The 18,556-nt window shown below is 43.0% G+C and overlaps 1 protein-coding gene across 1 annotated transcript in view; it reads right to left on the bottom strand.

Moving 5' to 3' along the window:
* Positions 1-18,556, bottom strand: part of atp10a (ATPase phospholipid transporting 10A) — a 229,342-nt gene that overhangs the window by 122,186 nt on the left and 88,600 nt on the right. The window contains exon 3 of the mRNA XM_059963855.1: positions 6,121-6,206. Within this exon, the coding sequence (XP_059819838.1) occupies positions 6,121-6,206 (86 nt within the window). The remainder of the gene's footprint in view (positions 1-6,120; positions 6,207-18,556) is intronic.

The following is an 18,556-nucleotide window of genomic DNA, read 5'->3' as shown; positions in this document are numbered from 1 at the left end:
TCTGTTTTCTGGACGTCTGTGAAGAGTAAGGATTTCAAGTATACTGTATACATTTGTCAACATTACTGAGATTACATTACTGAGATACAGCATGGAATAGGCCATGCCACCCAGCAATCCTCTAATTTAATCCAGGCCTAATCATGGGACAATTTATAAAGATCAATTAACTTAACATGTGGTACTCCTTGGACTGCTCGACATACCAAATTCAGGAAACCCTGGTTGATGAGAGATATTGAGTCTTAGGTAAGGTAAGGAAAGGGAGCACACATCACTTTAGGCAGCTGGGTACGAATTAATCCCTCGATGAATATAAAATGTTTAAGACCAGGGTTAAGAAGGAGAATCAGCAGGGCAAAAAAAAAGAGATAGATAGAGAGAGGTTAGCCATACTGGATCTTTATTAGACCATAAAACATAGGAGCAGAATTAGGCCGTCTGGCCCATCGATTCTGCTCCACCATTCAATCATGGCTAATCCATTTTTTAAATCTCATCCTCAACCCCAGTTTCCGACCTTCTCTCCTTAATCTTTGATGCCATGTCCCATCAATCTCTGCCTTAAATACACACAATGACCTGGCCTCCACAACTACACGTGGCAACAAATTCCACAAATTCACCACCCTTTGACTGCAGAAATTTCTCTGCATCTCTGTTTTGAAAGGGCGCCCTCTATCCTGAAGTTGTAGCCTCCCGTCCTAGACTCTCCCACCATGGGATACATCCTTTCCACATCCTCTCTGTCTAGACCTCTCAACATTCGAAAGATTTCAATGACAGCCCCCCTCATCCTTCTGAATTCCAGCGAGTACAGACCCAGAGCCATCAAATTTCCTTGTATGATAACCCTTTTATTCCTGGAATCATCCTTCTGAACCTCCTCTGGACCCTCTCCAATGCTAGCACAACTTTTCTAAGATGAGGGGCCTAAAATTGTTCAAAATATTCAAGGTGAGGCCTCACCAGTGCCTTATAAAGCCTCAGCATCACAGCCTTGCTCTTGTATTCTAGTCCTCTTGAAATGAATGCTAACATGGCATTAGCCTTCCTCACCAGTGACTCAACCTGCAAGTTAACCTTTAGGGTGTTTTGCACAAGGACTCTCAAGTCCCTTTGCATCTCAGATTCCTGGATATTCTCCCTGCTTAGAAAATAGTCCACACATTTACTTCTATTACCAAAGTGCGTGACCATGCATTCTCCAACATTGAATTTCATTTGCCACTATCTTGCCCATACTCCTAATCTGTCTAAGTCTTTCTGCATTCTACCTGTTTCCTCAACACTACCTGCCCCTCCACCAATTTTCATCTCATCAGCAAACTTGGCAACAAAGCCACCTATTTCATCATCTAAATCAGTTATATACAGCATAAAATGAAGCTGTCCCAACACCAACCCCTGCACAACACCACTAGTCATTGGCAGTAAACTAGAAAAGGATCCTTTGATTCCCACTCGCTGCTTCCTGCCAATCAGCCAATTCTCTAGCCATGTTAGTAACTTTCCTGTAATACCATGGGCTCTTAACTTGGTAAGCAGCCTCGTGTGTGGCACCTTGTCGAAGGCCTTCTGAAAGTCCAAATATACAAAATCCACTGCATCCCCTTTATCCATCCCTGGAGCGCAGGAAAACGAGGGTGACCTAACAGAAGTTTATAAAATCATAAGGAGTATGGACAAGGTATATAGTCATAATCTTTGTCCCAGAACTGGGGAGTCCAGAGCTCGAGGACACACATACAAGAGGGGAAGGATTTAAAAGAGACCTACAAGGAAACCTCTTAGCATTGAGGGTCATAAGTACCTGGAATGAGTGTCAGAGGAAATGGTCAATGGTTGAGGCAGGTACCATGCAACATTTAAGAGGTATATGGATAGATATATGGAGGGGAGGGGCTTGGAGGGTTATGGTTTGAACACGGGTAACAGGGATGAGCAGGAAGGATGCTTGGTCGGTATTGGCCATTTGGGCCGGAAAGCTTGTTTCCGTGCCGTACTAATTTATGTTGAAAAACGGGCATAGAAGGCTGTGATGTCATTTTGGGAGAATAGCCAGACAAAGCAGAAAGCACTGTCACCTAAACGTGACACAAGTACATGCCAAAGAAGGGGTCACCCACGGTACAAAGACAGGGAGGGAATGCAAGGACACAATACAAACTATATTGTTCAATGTCTCAAGGAACTTTGATTAGTGTAGATATACAAAGCCATAGGCTCTCACAGCATGCTGTAGTCTCTCTGTACCACAGGCTGAGATTTCTAATGGCCAATAAATGATAGCGTGATGGAGCGGTGAAGTAGCAGCAATAAATATCACATGTTGTAAAACAACATCATGACCAAAACCACTAAATATCAATGTTGGAATATTGTTCTGTTAAATGAGAAACATATCATCAGGATAAAAAATTTAAAAAAGCAGCTTGATGAGGAATATTTATCTCTAATATGCAAATGAGTGACCTACGTGATTGCAAGATCCAGTGTAATCCACCTGCCAAAAGGTTAATTGTAAATTTACTGCAGCATAAAGTTTGAGTTTGCAGATCTTACGACACTAACTGATATAATCAGAGAGCAAAAATCAAAGCTATGTTCCAGAAACAATCATAATTGCACAATCTTTGAATTTTTAATTTTTGAAATTCACCTGATATGGGTGAAAGTCCAAGATGGGCCATATAAATGGCCTCCAGAACATAAACCACTCGGGACCTCACAAAATCTTCTGTGCACCTCTATCACTGAGAATCAAAGGCTTAAATATCAGCTACTACAGGAAAGAAAAACAAGTCCAAAACCACAGAAAATATTCAACTACTGACACAACTTTTAGGAGAGAGGGTCAAATGATAAAACCTTTTGGACAAAGAAAGATTAGATTGAAAACTTTTTGAAATATAATATTCAGGGAGAACTGGGTCCTTCTATGCTCAGGATGTTAAAATTCTCGAATGGTTACTGAATGGTGAAGTTAATTGGAAACAGAAAAGGCCATTCTCCAGAGGACATGGAGAAGATGCTTCCAATAGTGGGAGAGTCTAGGAGCAACGGGCGCAGAGTAAAACAATGTCTCTTTAAAGTAAAGATGAGGAGTTATTTCTTTTGCTAGTGGGTGGCAAATCTGTGGAGTTCAATGCCACAGACCAGCTGTGAAGGTCAAATTATTGGGTATGTTTTAAAGTGGAGTTTGGTAAGCTCTTAGAGTAGTTGCTCACAGAAACTCCAGCCATTGGTGCTTTGCCATCATCCCTGCTAGTGTCCCTTTCCAATCAATTTAGGCAAGTTTCTCTCTGATTCCCTTTTTTTCCTATTGTAATACTAATACATCTAATTTTAGCTTCTCACTTTCAAACCGCAGGGAGAGCTCTATCCTATTATGATTACTGTCTCCTAAGTCTTCTTTTATCTTAAGCTCCCTAATCAAATCAGATGCAATACATAACCGCTGCCATCTGATTTCTCAATGGACACTGAACCTATGAACACGACCTCACTCTTTTTTGCACTACTTATTAATTTAACTATTTTATTATATACATTTATTGTAATTCACAGTTTTATTATTATTATGCATTGCAATTTTGATGTACAATACTGCTGTAGCTAAAACACCAATTTCACGACACATGATATTAAACCTGATTCCGATTCTGGAACTCTGCAGATCTGGCAGCATCTATGGAGGAAGTTAACTGTCAACTTTCCAGGCTGAGACCCTTCATCAGTACCTCAATGGCCCAAATCTCTTCATGGAGAATGATACTGTTCTTCCTAGAAATACACCCACACAAAAATGTTCTGTTTGTGGAGGTATCCATTCTAATATGGAGTTTCTGCATGTTGGAAGCTGCTTCAGTATAAAAATTATTATCACTGATATTTTTCTTCCAATACAATGAGTACTTCATGCCATAAAAATCCAGGATTATAATCTCTTCTCTTTCAATGTCTTGTTACCGAAAAGGGCAGAAGATAGAGGTCACTCTCACAACACATCGACAAAGTTTTTTTACTAAACAGTTAAATGGCTGGCTTACTATTTACTATTCTAATTCAGGTTTCCAGGGTTAAGTTATTCCCTGGCGCTGTCATTTAGGAACATATACTTAGCAATTCAGTATAATAGGTACTAAAGCACATGTGGCAATATTATTAATTAACACATTGAATTTGCTGCGGCATAAACAGAATGGGAAATGAAACATGTTGATACATTTATGAAAATTACACAGCGCACAATTTCAAATGAAAAATAAATATAGAAGCTTTAATGTAGGGAAGCAGAACTCATTAGGACCTCAGCGATCAAGCATTGTGCACGTTGCACACCCTGTACTCTGAAGTAACCAGGCTCCTGCACACTAATGGAGCCAAAGCAGCATCTGTTCTTAGCAAAACATGAAACACACGTCAGATTAATTTGAGTTAAATACAATGATATTGGCCTTTTGACAGCCCAAGGTTGCCTGTCCTTACAATCCTGCTGACTGAGTGAGCTCCCCTACATAACAGACACACGACAACCTCTCCATCTTGTGTGACTAAGCATAACCGATTAGGAGCTGCAGACCAACAAAAATATATATATAGATGTCCTAAACAAAGAAGAACGCTGGCAAAACTCAACAGGTCAGGCAGCACTGGTGAAAAGAAAAAGAAGAAGAATTAATATTTCAGGTCAGGGAACTGGACTCAGGAACCTGAGTTTTGGGGAAAGATTGAGCAATTGGGACATTTTTCACTGGAGTGCAGCAGAGTGACGGGTGATCTGTCAGAGGTATATAACATCATGAGGGGCACAGATCACGATAATGCAGTCTTTTTCCATGGGTTAGGGAAATCTAGAACTAGAGGGCTTGGTTTTGGTGTGAGAAGAGAGAGATTTAATAGGAACCTAAGGCTCTTCCAGTGAATGGTCAGTATATACCAGGGGAAGTGGTTGAGCAAGTGCATTAGCAATACATGTGTAAAATAGATATATAATGTAAATAATACACTCTAATACACTTGTCCAAGTGCCTTTTAGATGTTGCCAAACATGGGCAAATGGGACTAGTTAAATGGGATTCATCAGCATGGATCACTTTGGCCACAGGGCTGGATGGCTCTATACCTCTATTTTTCTTCACACAGATGTTGCCTGGCCTGCTAAGTGTTTCAGGTATTCCATGCTTTTATACAGGATTAAGAACTGTGAGAAAGATAGTTTCAAAAATACAGTTTTTCCCCTTAATTAGGTTTCTCGAAACTGAAATGGCTTCAAGGGGTTCCCACCGTCAAATTTCCACCTCCTCTCCCAACTGAGATCAGGGGATAACAGCGTCACTAAAGTAGAAGTGTGGTTGGAAACTGTGAGGCTTAACTGGATAAGACCAGCAAAGACATGGGGATAGTGAAATATAATTTGCCTGTGGCTGATCAGTTGGGGTTTTGGGGAGGGGGCTCTGTGTACAACGTTCACGTAAATTAAACTTATGAGTGCCACATATTAGGGGGGGCATGTCAAGTGCATATGTTTAAGCTGAGAGAAAGAAAGTTTAAAGGAGATGTGCACGACAATCTTTTGTCACACAATGGGGGAGGTGGGTGTGTGAATTAGGCTGCCAGAAGCAGATGTGACAGTGGCATTTAAGAGTCTGTAAGATAAGCACATGAATATGCGGGGATAGATCGATATGGATCAATTACAGGCAGAAGAGATAGAGTTAATTTTGCCAAGATGTTTGATTCAAATGCAGTAGACAGAGGGATCTATGCTGTACTGTTCTATGTCATCTGTCCACCACCACTACACTGCCTAGGCTGCATGAACCACACCTTGTATTGTACGTCAGCTGTGCAAGTTTAAAGTCCACCTGCATCTCTTCAAGGGAATTTGCACCATGACTACATCAGTCTGTGGAAGTCACTCAGGCAGTTACTAGAGTCATAAGGGATTCAATAAAATCCAACAGGTAGCTGGCTCCACAATATTCGAGCAGTGAATTGGTAAGCTTGTGGAGAAGGTAAAACGTTCTTTATCAATATTTGTGCCACAGGCTCAAACAATGGGAGGAGATAGCCAAAGATGAGAATGGTAAAAATATGAAATTGGATACTACTTACATGTAACCTTGAAATCTGTTCAGATCGTTGTTTGGCTTTTCACATTCGATAACACTGTTAAACTTCATCGGGTCAAATTCAGTCTCCTAAACACACGTACAATGGATGTAAAGAAGAAAAAAGTCAATCAAGTTGATTTCAAAGGGAAGTGCATGCAAAAGGACAAAATAGTGCCCTGTCACTTGAAATTATATCGTGAATATGTTCAATAAGATTTCAAAGTAATTTTATTATCAAGGTACGCATATGTCAACATATATGCAATCCAAAGATTCACTCCTTTCTGATGGCAGCAGTGAAAAGAGAACATGGACTAAATCGCAGCTTGTTTGATGATGGACACTGCTTTCTTGTGTTAGCACTCCTTGTAGATAAGCTCAATGTTAGGGAGGGCTTTTCTAGGAAGGACTGGGCCGTACCCAACACTTTTTACAGGTTTTTCCATTCCTGGCCATTAGTGTTTTCATACCAGGCTGTAATGCATCCAGTCACGATACCCTCCACCGTGCATCAAAAGAAGTGAGTCAAAGTTTTAGGTGACATGCCAAATCTGCACCAATTTCCCCACACTGGTGCTCATAAAACATGTGTAAACACCTGTTTTTGGTTTAAACTATGTTTAGTAAAATTCTGAGAAGCTGCTATCCAGTTATTTGGAACTATGACAATCTAGCTCCTGAGCATTCCTTTTAAATTTCCCAGGGCCCTGCTTCCCGTGCTCCTTTAAATGCACCGAGGCCCTCTTTTCTGCACTCCCTTGAAACATCAGTTAAATAGCCCAGAAAGTCTGTCAGCCCAGCACCACCAAAGACCCAAATGTGACAGGTTACTGGGATTTTGGTGCACTGACTTTATGGAGGACTACTAGCTTCTCCGAAGATCATGATGTTGCTGTTTGGAGTTGAGCCATATTAGATTAGATTAGATTCAACTTTATTGTCATTGTGCCGAGTACAGATACAAAGCCAATGAAATGCAGTTAGCATCTAACCAGAAATGCAAACAATAGTGTTATTTACAAAATAACTGCAAAAAAGAAGTAAGTGCTACAGCACACAAATATAAAAGTACTGAGACAATACAATATGGGTGCAATACTGCTTAGCACTGTGATGTGAGGTTCAGCAGGGTCACAGCCTCAGGGAAGAAGCTCTTCCTGTGCCTGCAGGTGTGGGACCGGAGGCTTCTTTAGCGCCTACCGGATGGGAGGAGAGGAAAAAGTCCATGGTTAGGGTGAGATGCATCCTTGATAATGCTTTTCGCCCTGCCCAGGCAGCGTTTATGGTAGGCGCTGTCAATGGTGGACAATTGGGTGCTGATAATCCACTGGGCAGTTTTCACCACCCACTGGAGTGCTTTGTGATTCGATAAGGGACAATTGCCATTCCACACTGAGATGCAGTAGGTGAGTAGGCTCTCAATGGTACAGCAGTAAAGTCCGTCAGTATCCTGGGACAAAGGTGAGCTTTCTTGATGCTCTGCAGGAAATAAAGGCGCTGATGCGCCTTTTTGATCAGGATGGAGGAGTTCAGGAACGCAGTCATAGGTGAAAAAGGAGTACAGAAGAGGGCTCAGCACACAGCCTTGAGGCACGCTGGTGTTCAGGGTGAGAGTGGAGGAGGAGAGGTTGTCCAACTTAACAGATTGGGGTCTGTTAGTCAGAAAGTCCAAGGTCCAATTGCAGAGGGATAAGCTGATACCAAGCTGGCGAAGTTTGGCGATCAGCTTGGGGGAGGGGTTTACGGCATTGAATACCGAACTAAAGTCAATGAACAGCATTCTGACGTAAGAGTTGGGGCTGTCCAGGTGGGTCAGGGCAGAGTGAAGTGCCGTGGAAATGGCGTCCTCTGTTGACCTGTTGGTGCGATTGGCGAATTGAAGCACCATATGGTGCTTAGCTCTTTGTAGGGTGAAGGAGGAGATTCAAACAAGATTCAACAGTGAAGCTGGCAGAAGTGATGTCACCACAAAGGCAGTGAAGGCAGAGGCAGGCCACAACAGTAAAAGGTCCTCAGTTGTCTTGCATTCCATGCCACTGGATCCTGACCTCGATCTATCAAGTGCCATGATGCCCGTGTGTCAGCCTCCCCATGCTAACCAAAGTCACGCACAGGCATTCTCCACTTGTGTGAATCCTGGATTGGCCTCTGCAGCCACCTGAAGATCCAGCAATAGACAATCTATTCAGAAAGCATCACGCTCAACTTGAGTGACCGCATCACTACCAGATCACTGAACACGCTGAGAAGAAAAGTGACCTTTCTGATGGCACTGGTCAAGAGTGGTCAAGGTTGAAGATGGAGAACAGTACATTATAAATTTATAATTTCTTTTTTCAGACTGAATGTTTTGTCGTTAGTTCCTAGTTTCTTTGCAGATGACTTTAGGGGCTTGGCTTGGTCTTCCGTCAGTTTCCATTTGAAACAATAAGCTTTAACATTCTCTGCACCGATGCTGGAAGTTTTGCTGAGAAGTTCAAAGTCCATTTCTGCAAATGCTCCGGCTGGCCACCGCCTTGATTTCAGTTACCAGTTCCACGTTTCTGTTCAATGTGAAGGTGGAAGAATGATCCAAAGTTGAAACCACAGTGAGGAACTACAAATCGAGCCGACCTGCTCATTAGTTTGCTCACAAGGCACTTATGAAGATTAAGTACCATCTATGAAAATTATTTATTTTACTGAAACAGGCCCTCCCGCCTAACAAGCCACACCTCCCAGCAATCCACCTACTTAACACTAGCCTAATCACAGGACAATTCAGAATGACCAATTAAACTACTAACTGGTATACCTTTGGACTGTGGGAGGAAATCGGAGCACTCAGAGGAAACCCACATGGGGAGAACATACAAACTCCTTACAGATGATGCCAGAATTGAACTCTGAACCCTGGAATGCTCCAAGCTGTACTAGCATTGCAGTAACTGCTTCGCTAGTATGATGCCTCAAATTAGTAAGAGTGTCAAAGGTTATGGGGAAAAGGCAAGAGAACGGAGTTGAGAGAGATAATAAATCAACCATGATAGAACAGAGCAGCAGAATCAATGGGCCAAAATGGCCTTAATCAGCTTCTATGTCTTATGGTCTAATATCACAAATTTAAGGAAAACAGGTGGTTACAGTATAAGAGGAGGCCATTTGGCCCAATGCTTCTGTGACCACTCTCTACCAGGGTAAGACCATAAGACACAGGAGCAGAACTTGCTCATTTTGGTCATCGAAGCTGCTCTGCCATTTGATCATGGCTGATTTATTTTCCCTTTCAACTCCATCTTCAGGCCTTTCCTCCATAACCTTTGACTCCCTTACTAATTAAGTACCTATTAACCTCCACTTTAAATATACCCAGTGATTTGGCCTCCACAGCTGTCCGTGCCAATGGATTCACACAGACTCACCACCTTCTGGCTCAGGCAACTCAGCATTGTTCAGGGAGGGAATGTAAAAGATGGTGAGAGTCCTGTATCCTTCTCAGCTGTGTTTTCAGTTTGAGCAGGAAGTCTCCTTCTCTATGTTTAAACCATGTTAAAGCCAAAAGGTTCTTATAGTCCTAGTCTGAGTGCTTGATAAGAAAACTCTATTCTTAATAAAAGATCTTGTAATGGCACGTCTTGTATTTTTATTTCCGGAACAGTGTGCTCCTGATGTCAATGCTCAGCTGCTGTCTCCAATCTAGAGACCGAAAAGTGAGATTCCTAGTCTCTGTGGTCACGGTCTAGATCTTGATGGACTGTCTCATCTTTATTACATTCTAGAGGTTGTATTGAGAGCATCCTGAGCAGCTGCATCACTGCCTGGTTCGGAAATTGCACCATCTTGGATCGCGAGACCCTGCAGTGGATAGTGAGGTCAGCTGAGAAGATCATCAGGGTCTCTCTTCCCGCCATTACAGACATTTACACTACACGCTGCATCCACAAAGCAAACAGCATTATGAAGGACCCCACGCACCCCTCGTACAAACTCTCCTCCCTCCTGCCATCTGGGAAAAGGAACCGAAGCATTCAGGCTCTTACGATCAGACTATGTAACAGTTTCTGCCCCCAAGCCATCAGACTCCTCAATACCCAGAGCCTGGACTAACAACAACTTACTGCCCTCTACTGTGCCTATTGTCTTGTTTATTATTTATTGTAATGCCTGCACTGTTTTGTCCACTCTATGCAGTCCAGGGTAGGCCTGTAATCTAGTGTAGTTTTTTTTCTGTGTTGTTTTTACATAGTTCAGTTTAGTTTTTGTACTGTGTCATGTAACACCATGGTCCTGAAAAACGTTGTCTCATTTTTACTCTGTACTGTACCAGCAGTTATGGTCGAGATGACAATAAAAGTGATTTGACTTGACTGTAAATGTCCTTCGATCGAAGCAGTGGAAGAGACATTTGTATAGGTCTCTCCTTCGATATAGAACATTAGTGAATCAGGCTGATCTTCCTGACCTCAATCTCTGCTGTTTTCATCAAACACTGAAGTGTTTCTGCTTTTATTACATCTCTGCAGTTTCAGGGTATCTTCCTATCTTGAGGCACTCCCTATAGCCTTATTGTAGCATCATACCAGTCAACACAAGACTGCACCTACTGAGAGGCACTTGTTTGGACTGGTGTGAGAGAGCACAGGATCTTATTTTTGTCAGGACAGTCACTAACAGCAACGTTAAAGAACATCTAAGAGGCATTTACTCCAGTGCCTTCCACCTTGAGTAAAGTCCACATGAAACAATCAAATTAATTTTTTTAAGTAAAAAGGTAACCTTCTGATGAAGAGCAATGAGAGACACTGAACCCATGAACACTACCTCACTACTTTTTTTATTTCCAATTTTGCATTACTTATTTAACTTAACCATTTAATTACCAGTATGTATAATTACTGTAATTCATGTTTTTTTTTCTCTGTCATTATGTATTGTATTGTTCTGCTGCTGCAAAGTCAACAAATTTCACGACATATGCCAGTGATGTTAAACCTGATTCTGATTCTGTTGTTGAATCTCTCAAAATTTATAGGTCACACATGAACTAGTCTCACAGCATTTAAAGAGCAGGTAATTCAGGAAAAAGCTTGCACTGTATTGATCTATTTATGGCAAACAGTTGGGAATGAAGTGGAATGATTAAATGAAAATCTGCCAAGTGTGAGCAAAGCTGCAAAAAGCCACAAGGGAAACCTTGGCAGTAACAGACTGATTCAGTCCTGAAACTGCACAGGGAATTATTAAGTTACTGATCTCTTCCAGCTCCAATCAAACAACTCTACCTAAATCTGTAGTCTGCCTTTTCTATTTCAAAGCTATTAGCCCTACAAATAATCCACAGTATGTCCTGATTTCTAAAGCAGCCCGGAACGAGTAGAGAGTAATGCTTTGGCTCTCATATGGTGTGGGATATTGTCGAAGGTCTCAGATCTGATGCAGGTAAAATGCACGCCATCATGCTCGTAAGGGATAACCCCAGAGGCTTCTACAGGCCATCACCCACCCAACAGGGAAGCTTGATTCCTACCTGCAAAAATAGAATGTTCATTTCTGTACAGAATACATGATCAATCCCTCTAAGGTATGCTGGGCTTTGCATTTCCATGTGTATTAGTGATGAAAGATGCATGATAGAAATGACATAAGTCCGGGGTGACATTTCACTCTGGGTACAAAAGTTGAAGGAAAAATCTTCTAAACTTCCATTGTAGATCCTACCAGCTCAACTGCAGAGCCCTATATACAGCACGGTTAGAATATACCCTAATAACAATCTCTTTATTGTTCTTGCTTCCTCTAATTAATCTGGCTTCTGGCCTGTCTCCCTTTTCCTCTCTCACTGGCTCAATAATAATGTCTCATATCAGCTTTTTATCTTTTATGCAAGATAATACTTCCCTTCACCTGCACGCACTCCTTATCAATATTTTCCAGTTCCTTATCTTTCTCCTTTTCATTTTGGACATCTTTTCAGCACATTTATCTATTTTCTTTTTCATACCTCACCTCTCATCCACTGAACTCTCCTCAGCTACTCCTGGGGGACCGAGATCTTGATAACTTGAGAGTCATATTCCCACAGCCTCAACAGCGATAAGAGTTCCTGTTGTCCTTACTTACCACCACACGAGCCCCTGCATCTTTCTTTACAACTTCTACTATCTCCAAAGGGATCTTACCACCAAAGATACCTTTATCTTCCCCCCTACCTCCGCTTTCCACAGGGATTGCCCCCTCTGTGACCTCCTTGTCCATTTGTCCCTCCCTACTAATCTCCCTTTCAACAGTTATCCCTGCAAGTGGCCAAGGTGCTACGCCTACCCATTCATCTCCTCCCTCACCTTGATTCAGGACCCAAAACAGTCCCTCCAAGAGAGGCAACACTTCACCTGCGAATCTGCTTGGGTTGTCTACTGTGCCTAGTGATTCCAGTGCAACCTCCTCTACATCGGTGAAACCCTTTGTAAACCTGGGGTCTATTTTGTCGAGCATCTCTGCTCCATCCACCAAAAGCAGAACTTCCTGGTGCCCAAAAATTTTAATTCCCATTCCTGTTCTGGCATGTTGGTCAACGACTTTCTCTTGCGCCATGATGAAGCCACCCTCAATGTGGAGGAGCAATGCCTTATATTCCTTCTGGGTAGTCTCCAACCTGATGGCATAATCACTGATTTCTCTTTCCCATTAAATTGCTTTCCCTTCCCCTCCATTCTTCTTCTATTCCCCACTCTGGCCGTTTACCCCCGCTCTTTCCCCCTGGGTCATCTCCTCCCCTTTCTCTTATGGTCCACTCTCCTCTCCTATCAGATTCCTTCCCCTCCAGCCCTTTACCTTTCCCACCCACCTGGCTTAACCTATCACCTTCTAGCTATCCTCCTTCCCCTCTCCCCACCTTCTTAATCTGTCATCTTCCCCCTTTCTTTCCAGTCCTGAAGAAGGCTCTTGGCCTGAAACATTGACTGTTTATTCACTTCTATAGATGCCGCCTGGTCTGCTGAGTCCCTCCAGCGTTCATCTGGTTTCACTAAAGATTGGAACATTAAACGACTTCTTTTGGCTGTTGATAAAAACAGCAGTTATATCAGGAGAATGCGTGGCAGCAAAGAAACGCACACAAACATTCCTCAATTTACAACAGGGTTGCATTCCTGGAGAAGATTTTAAACAAAATTCTTTAAATTATTAAGTCTGAGTGAAATGCCATATGGGTGCTTTGAGGCAATCTGTCCCTATGGACCCCGAGCTGGATAATATATTGCGTGGCAAAAGACAGATTTGCAAAACAATAAAAGATAAATGGTGTTGTAGTAAAAATATCTAAATGAAGTTGTAAACTGAAGGCTTTCCAAAAGACGGTTATATTTTCTTTAAAAGCTGTTAGCTCAGAAGAAAACCCACATTGGCAGAATCACCAAAATTTTGGAACAAATAACTTTATAAAACTTTAAACACACCTCTACACCGTTCATGGGTAAAACAATACCACGGCCTAGTCAGGGCAGAAACAGGACGATGGTACAGATGAATGAGTGGCTGAAGAAGTGGTGCAGGGGGCAGAATTTAGATTTCTCGATCACTGGGCTCTCCTCTGGGGAAGTTTGACTTGTACTAAAAGGACAGGTTACACCGGAACCCGAGGGGGACCAATATCCTTGCTGGTAGGTTTGCCAGAGCTGTGAGAAGGGTTTAAACTAATCTGGCTGGGATACAGGAACCGGACTGATAGGGCTGAGGACTGGGCACTTGGTGTACAAGCTGAATCATTGTGTAGTTAGACTATAAAGAAAGTCAGGCAGAAAATACAGCAAAACTGCAGTCAGTGGGATGAATTGAAGCGTAACAACATTGAAAAGGGTGATGAATACAGGACTGAATGTGTTTTATCTGAATGCAAACAGCATTCAAGAAGAGGGCAGGGAGCGACCACTCTCCGCTGAACATCGACGGCTCCTCGGTAGAGATCGTTAAGAGCACCAAATTTCTTGGTGTTCACCTGGCGGAGAATCTCACCTGGTCCCTCAACACCAGCTCCATAGCAAAGAAAGCCCAGCAGTATCCCTACTTTCTGCGAAGTCTGAGAAAAGTCCATCTCCCACCCCCACCCCAGCCTCATCACATTCTACAGGGGTTGCATCGAGAGCATCCTGAGCAACTGCATCACTGCCTGGTTCGGAAATTGCATCATCTCGGATCGCAAGACCCTGCAGCAGATAGTGAGGTCAGCTGAGAAGATCATCAGGGTCTCTCTTCCCGCCATTACAGACATTTACGCTACACGCTGCATCCGCAAAGAAAACAGCATTATGAAGGACCCCACGCACCCCTCATACAAACTCTTCCCCCTTGTGCCTTCTGGGAAAAGGCACTGAAGCATTCGGGCTCTCATGACCAGACTATGTAACAGTGTCTTCCCCCAAGCTATCAGACTCCTCAATATTCAGAGTCTGGACTGACACCAACTTACTAACTTCTACTGTGCCTATTGTCTTGTTTTATTATTTATTGTAATACCTGCACTGTTTTGTACACTTTATGCAGTCCTGGGTCAGTCTGGAGTCTAGTGTAGTTTTTGTGTTGTTTTATGTAGTTAAGTGTAGATTTTGTATTGTTTCATGTAGCACCATGGTCCTGAAAAACATCTCATTTTTACTGTGCACTCTACCAGCAGTTATGGTTGAAATGACAATAAAAAGTGAGTTGACTTGATAAGGAATAAGGTAGATGATCTTATAGCACAGTTTTGTCAGGTATGACTTTGTAGGCATCAGCAAGTTGTGGCTGAAAGAAGATCATAGCTGGGAGATAAACATTTTAGGATACACTTTATCTCGAAAAGACAGGCAAGTGGGCAGAGGGGATGGGGTGGCAGTGTGCGTAAAAATGAACTCAAATCCTTAGAAAGAGGTGACATAGTATTGGAAGATACAGTATCCTTATGGGTAGAGTTCAGAAACAGCAAGGGTGAAAAGACCCTGATAGGAGTTATATACAGGCCCCTGAATAGTCATCAGGATGTGGAATATACTATAAATTTCAACAGAAAATAGAAAAGGCATGTAGTAAGGACAATGTTACAATATACAGGTAGATTGGGAAAATCAGAAGATATTGGATCAACACACACAAAATGCTAGTGGAACACAGCAGGCCAGGCAGCATCTATAAGGAGAAGCACTGTCGACGTTTCGGGCAGAGACCCTTCGTCAGGACTAACTGAAAAGAAAGATAGTAAGAGATTTGAAAGTACTGGGGGGAGGGGGAAAATGTGAAATGATAGGAGAAGACCGGAGGAGGTGGGATGAAGCTAAGAGCTGGAAAGGTAATTGGCGGAAATGATACAGAGCTGGAGAAGGGAAAGGATCATGGGACGGGAGGCCTCGGGAGAAAGAAAGGGGGAGTGGGGAAGCACCAGAGGGAGATAGAGAACAGGCAAACAACTAAATATGTCAGGGATGGGGTAAGAAGGGGAGGAGGGGCATTAACGGAAGTTAGAGGTCAATGTTCATGCCATCAGGTTGGAGGCTACCCAGTTGGTATATAAGGTGTTGTTCCTCCAACCTGAGTTTGGATTCATTTTGACAGTAGAGGAGGCCATGGATAGACATATCAGAATGGGAATGGGACTTACTGTATCATTTCTGGCAGGAATTTGTAGAATGCTTACGAGATGGCTTTTTAGATCAGCTTATGGTTGAGCCCCTGGGGGAAAAGGCAATTCTGGATTGGTTGTTGTGAAAAAAACCAGACTGTATAGGGGAGCTTAAGGTAAGGGAATCCTTGGGAGGTCAGGTTGACAGAATTCACCCTGCCATTTGAGAGGGAGAAAATAAAGTCAGAATTACAATGGAATAAAGAGAATTACAGAGGCATGAGAGAGAAGCTGGCTGAAGTTCACTGGAAGTGGACATTAGCAGGGATGATGACAGAACAGCTGTTTTACGTCAGTCTTCACTGTGGAAGACACTAGTAGTATGCCAGAAATCCAATTGTAACAGGGCATAAGTGAGGGCAGTTTTTATCACTAAGGAGAAGGTACTTGGTCTGAGGGTAGATAAGTCACTTGGACGAGATGGACCACACTGCCAGGTTTCTCAAAGAGGTTGCTGAAGAAATTGTGGAGGGAGTAGTAATAATCTTTCAAGAATCGCTATGTTCTGGGATAGATTCAGGGGACGGGAAATTGTAAATGCCACTGCACTTTTTAAGAAGGGAGGGAGGCAAAAGAAAATAAATTATATGTCAGTTAGCCTGACACCAGGCTAATGTTAGGCTAATGTGCAGATGTTAGAGTCTATAATTAGGGATGAGATTCCAGGGTACCTGAGTTGCATGATGAAGTAGGACAAAATCAGTACGGTTTCCTTAAGGAGAAATCTTACCTGACAAATATGTTGGAACTCCTAAAGGAAACAGCAGACAGGGTAGACAAAGAGACAGTGGATGTTGTTTTCTTGGATTTGCAGAAGATCTTTGACAAAATGCCACACATGAGGCTGCTTAACAAGAACCCATGATTATACAGGAAAGATATTAACATGGATAGGAGATTGACTGACTGTCAGCAGAGAGCAGTGGGAGTAAAAGAGTCCTATTCTGGTTGGCTGCTAGTGTGGTGTGCCACGGTGTTGGCAACGGGACTGCTTTTTTTTACGTTATATGTCAACGATTTGGATCATGGAGCTGATGGCATTGCGGCAGATGATACAAAGATGTGTGGAGGGCAGGCGGTGTTGAGGAAGCAGGGAGCCTGCTCAAGGACTTGGACAGATTGGGAGAAAGGGCAAAGAAATGGCAGATGGAATATAGTGTAGGGAAGTGTACAATCAAGCACTTTGGTAGAAGGAATAATGGTGTAGAATGTTTTTCTAAGTAAGGAGAAAATGAAAAAAAAACCTGAATTGCAAAGGGACTTGTGATTCTTTGTGTAAGATTCCGTAAATATTAACTTGCAGATTGAGTTGGTGGTAAGGAAGACAAGTACAACATTAGCATTCATTTCCAAAGGATTGGAATATAAGATGCAGAGGCTTTGCAGGGTATTAATCTGACTGCACTTCTGAGCAGCTTTGGTCCCCTTATCTATGAAAAGACGCGTTGTCACTCCAGAGAGTCCAGAGGATGTTCACGAGAATAATTCCAGGAATGAAAGGGTTAAGATATGAGGAGCATTTGATTGCTCTGGGCAGGTACTCACTAGAGTTTAGAAGAATGAGGGGTATCTCATTGAAGCCTACTGAATATTCAAAGGCCTAGATAGAATGGATGTAGATAGAATGTTTCATATAGTGGGTGAGCCTAGGACCAGAGGGCACAGCCTCAGAGTATAGAGACATCCATTTAGAACAGAGATGATAAGGAATGCCTTTAGCCAGAGGGTAGTGAATCTGTGGAATCTGTGAAGGCAAAGTCAATTGTGTAGAGTCCATTGAAAGCGGAGGTTGAAAGGTTCTTGGTTAGTCAGGGCTTCAAAAGTTATGGAGGGAAGGCAGGGGAGTGGGGTTGAGAAAGATAATAGTAGAATGTAGTGGAAAGACTGAGCAGATTCGATGGGCTGAGTGGCCTAATTCTGCTCCTGTATCTTATGGTCTTGAAAAAACATTCAGTGAGCAGCAGTTCTGTGGGGGATAATGAGAGAGTCAGTGGAGAATGGCCAGACTGGTTCAAGCTGACAGGAAGGCGAAAGTAACTCATCTAACTATGAGTTCCAACAGTAACGTGCAGTAGAGCATCTCTGAACGCATAACACATCGAACCTTGAAGTGGATGGGCTACAGCAGCAGAAGACCACAAATGCACACTGAGGGGCTCCTATGACAAGCTAATAAACCAGGCAGGAGTACAAGATCAGGCAGAAAGTGGGCTACCAACCCAGCCATAGACCTGGCAGTGAACTCTCTGCAATCGAGAGAAATCATTGGCAACCTATGCCTGGGGCGGCAAGGCCTCGGCTCAGCACACTTCCGACAACGGGAGAGTGTAAGTGCAAGGGATAGGCGCGATTGGGTCCAGGGAGAGGTACGGAACTATGAGGACGAAAAGCCATTATCGAAAGCAGTGGAGATGAGGTCACAGGGTGCTGGATGAAATGGGATTTTCCCAAGCGCAAGATCATTTGGGCAGAGCTTTGGAGACTGGAGCCATTCCGCATTTCTTCCCTCCTGTGGTCCGTGTATGACTCTCTCCCTACACCATGACAGCCGGACACATGGGGGCTGAGAGAGGACACTAACTGCAAGCTTTGTCGTCAGCGGCGTTCAGGATGCAAAACAGCTTTAACTCAAGGACTGGATGGGTGGCACCACCACAAGGTCCTGCTGTCCCTTGCTGACACAGTGGAGCAGGACAGGTGTGAAAAGAGACCAGCAGGCAGAGAGGCAAACAGGGCAGTCATTTTCATCAAGGAAGAGGGGCAAGGCCATCATAGCAAGGAGGCCTAAATCCAATCTGCTGCAACCTGC

Source organism: Hypanus sabinus, chromosome 3 (genome assembly GCF_030144855.1).
Source record: "Hypanus sabinus isolate sHypSab1 chromosome 3, sHypSab1.hap1, whole genome shotgun sequence".
Lineage (NCBI taxonomy): Eukaryota > Metazoa > Chordata > Chondrichthyes > Myliobatiformes > Dasyatidae > Hypanus > Hypanus sabinus.
The sequence above is the reverse complement of the archived record's forward strand: the minus strand, read 5'-3'. Positions and strand labels throughout refer to the sequence as shown.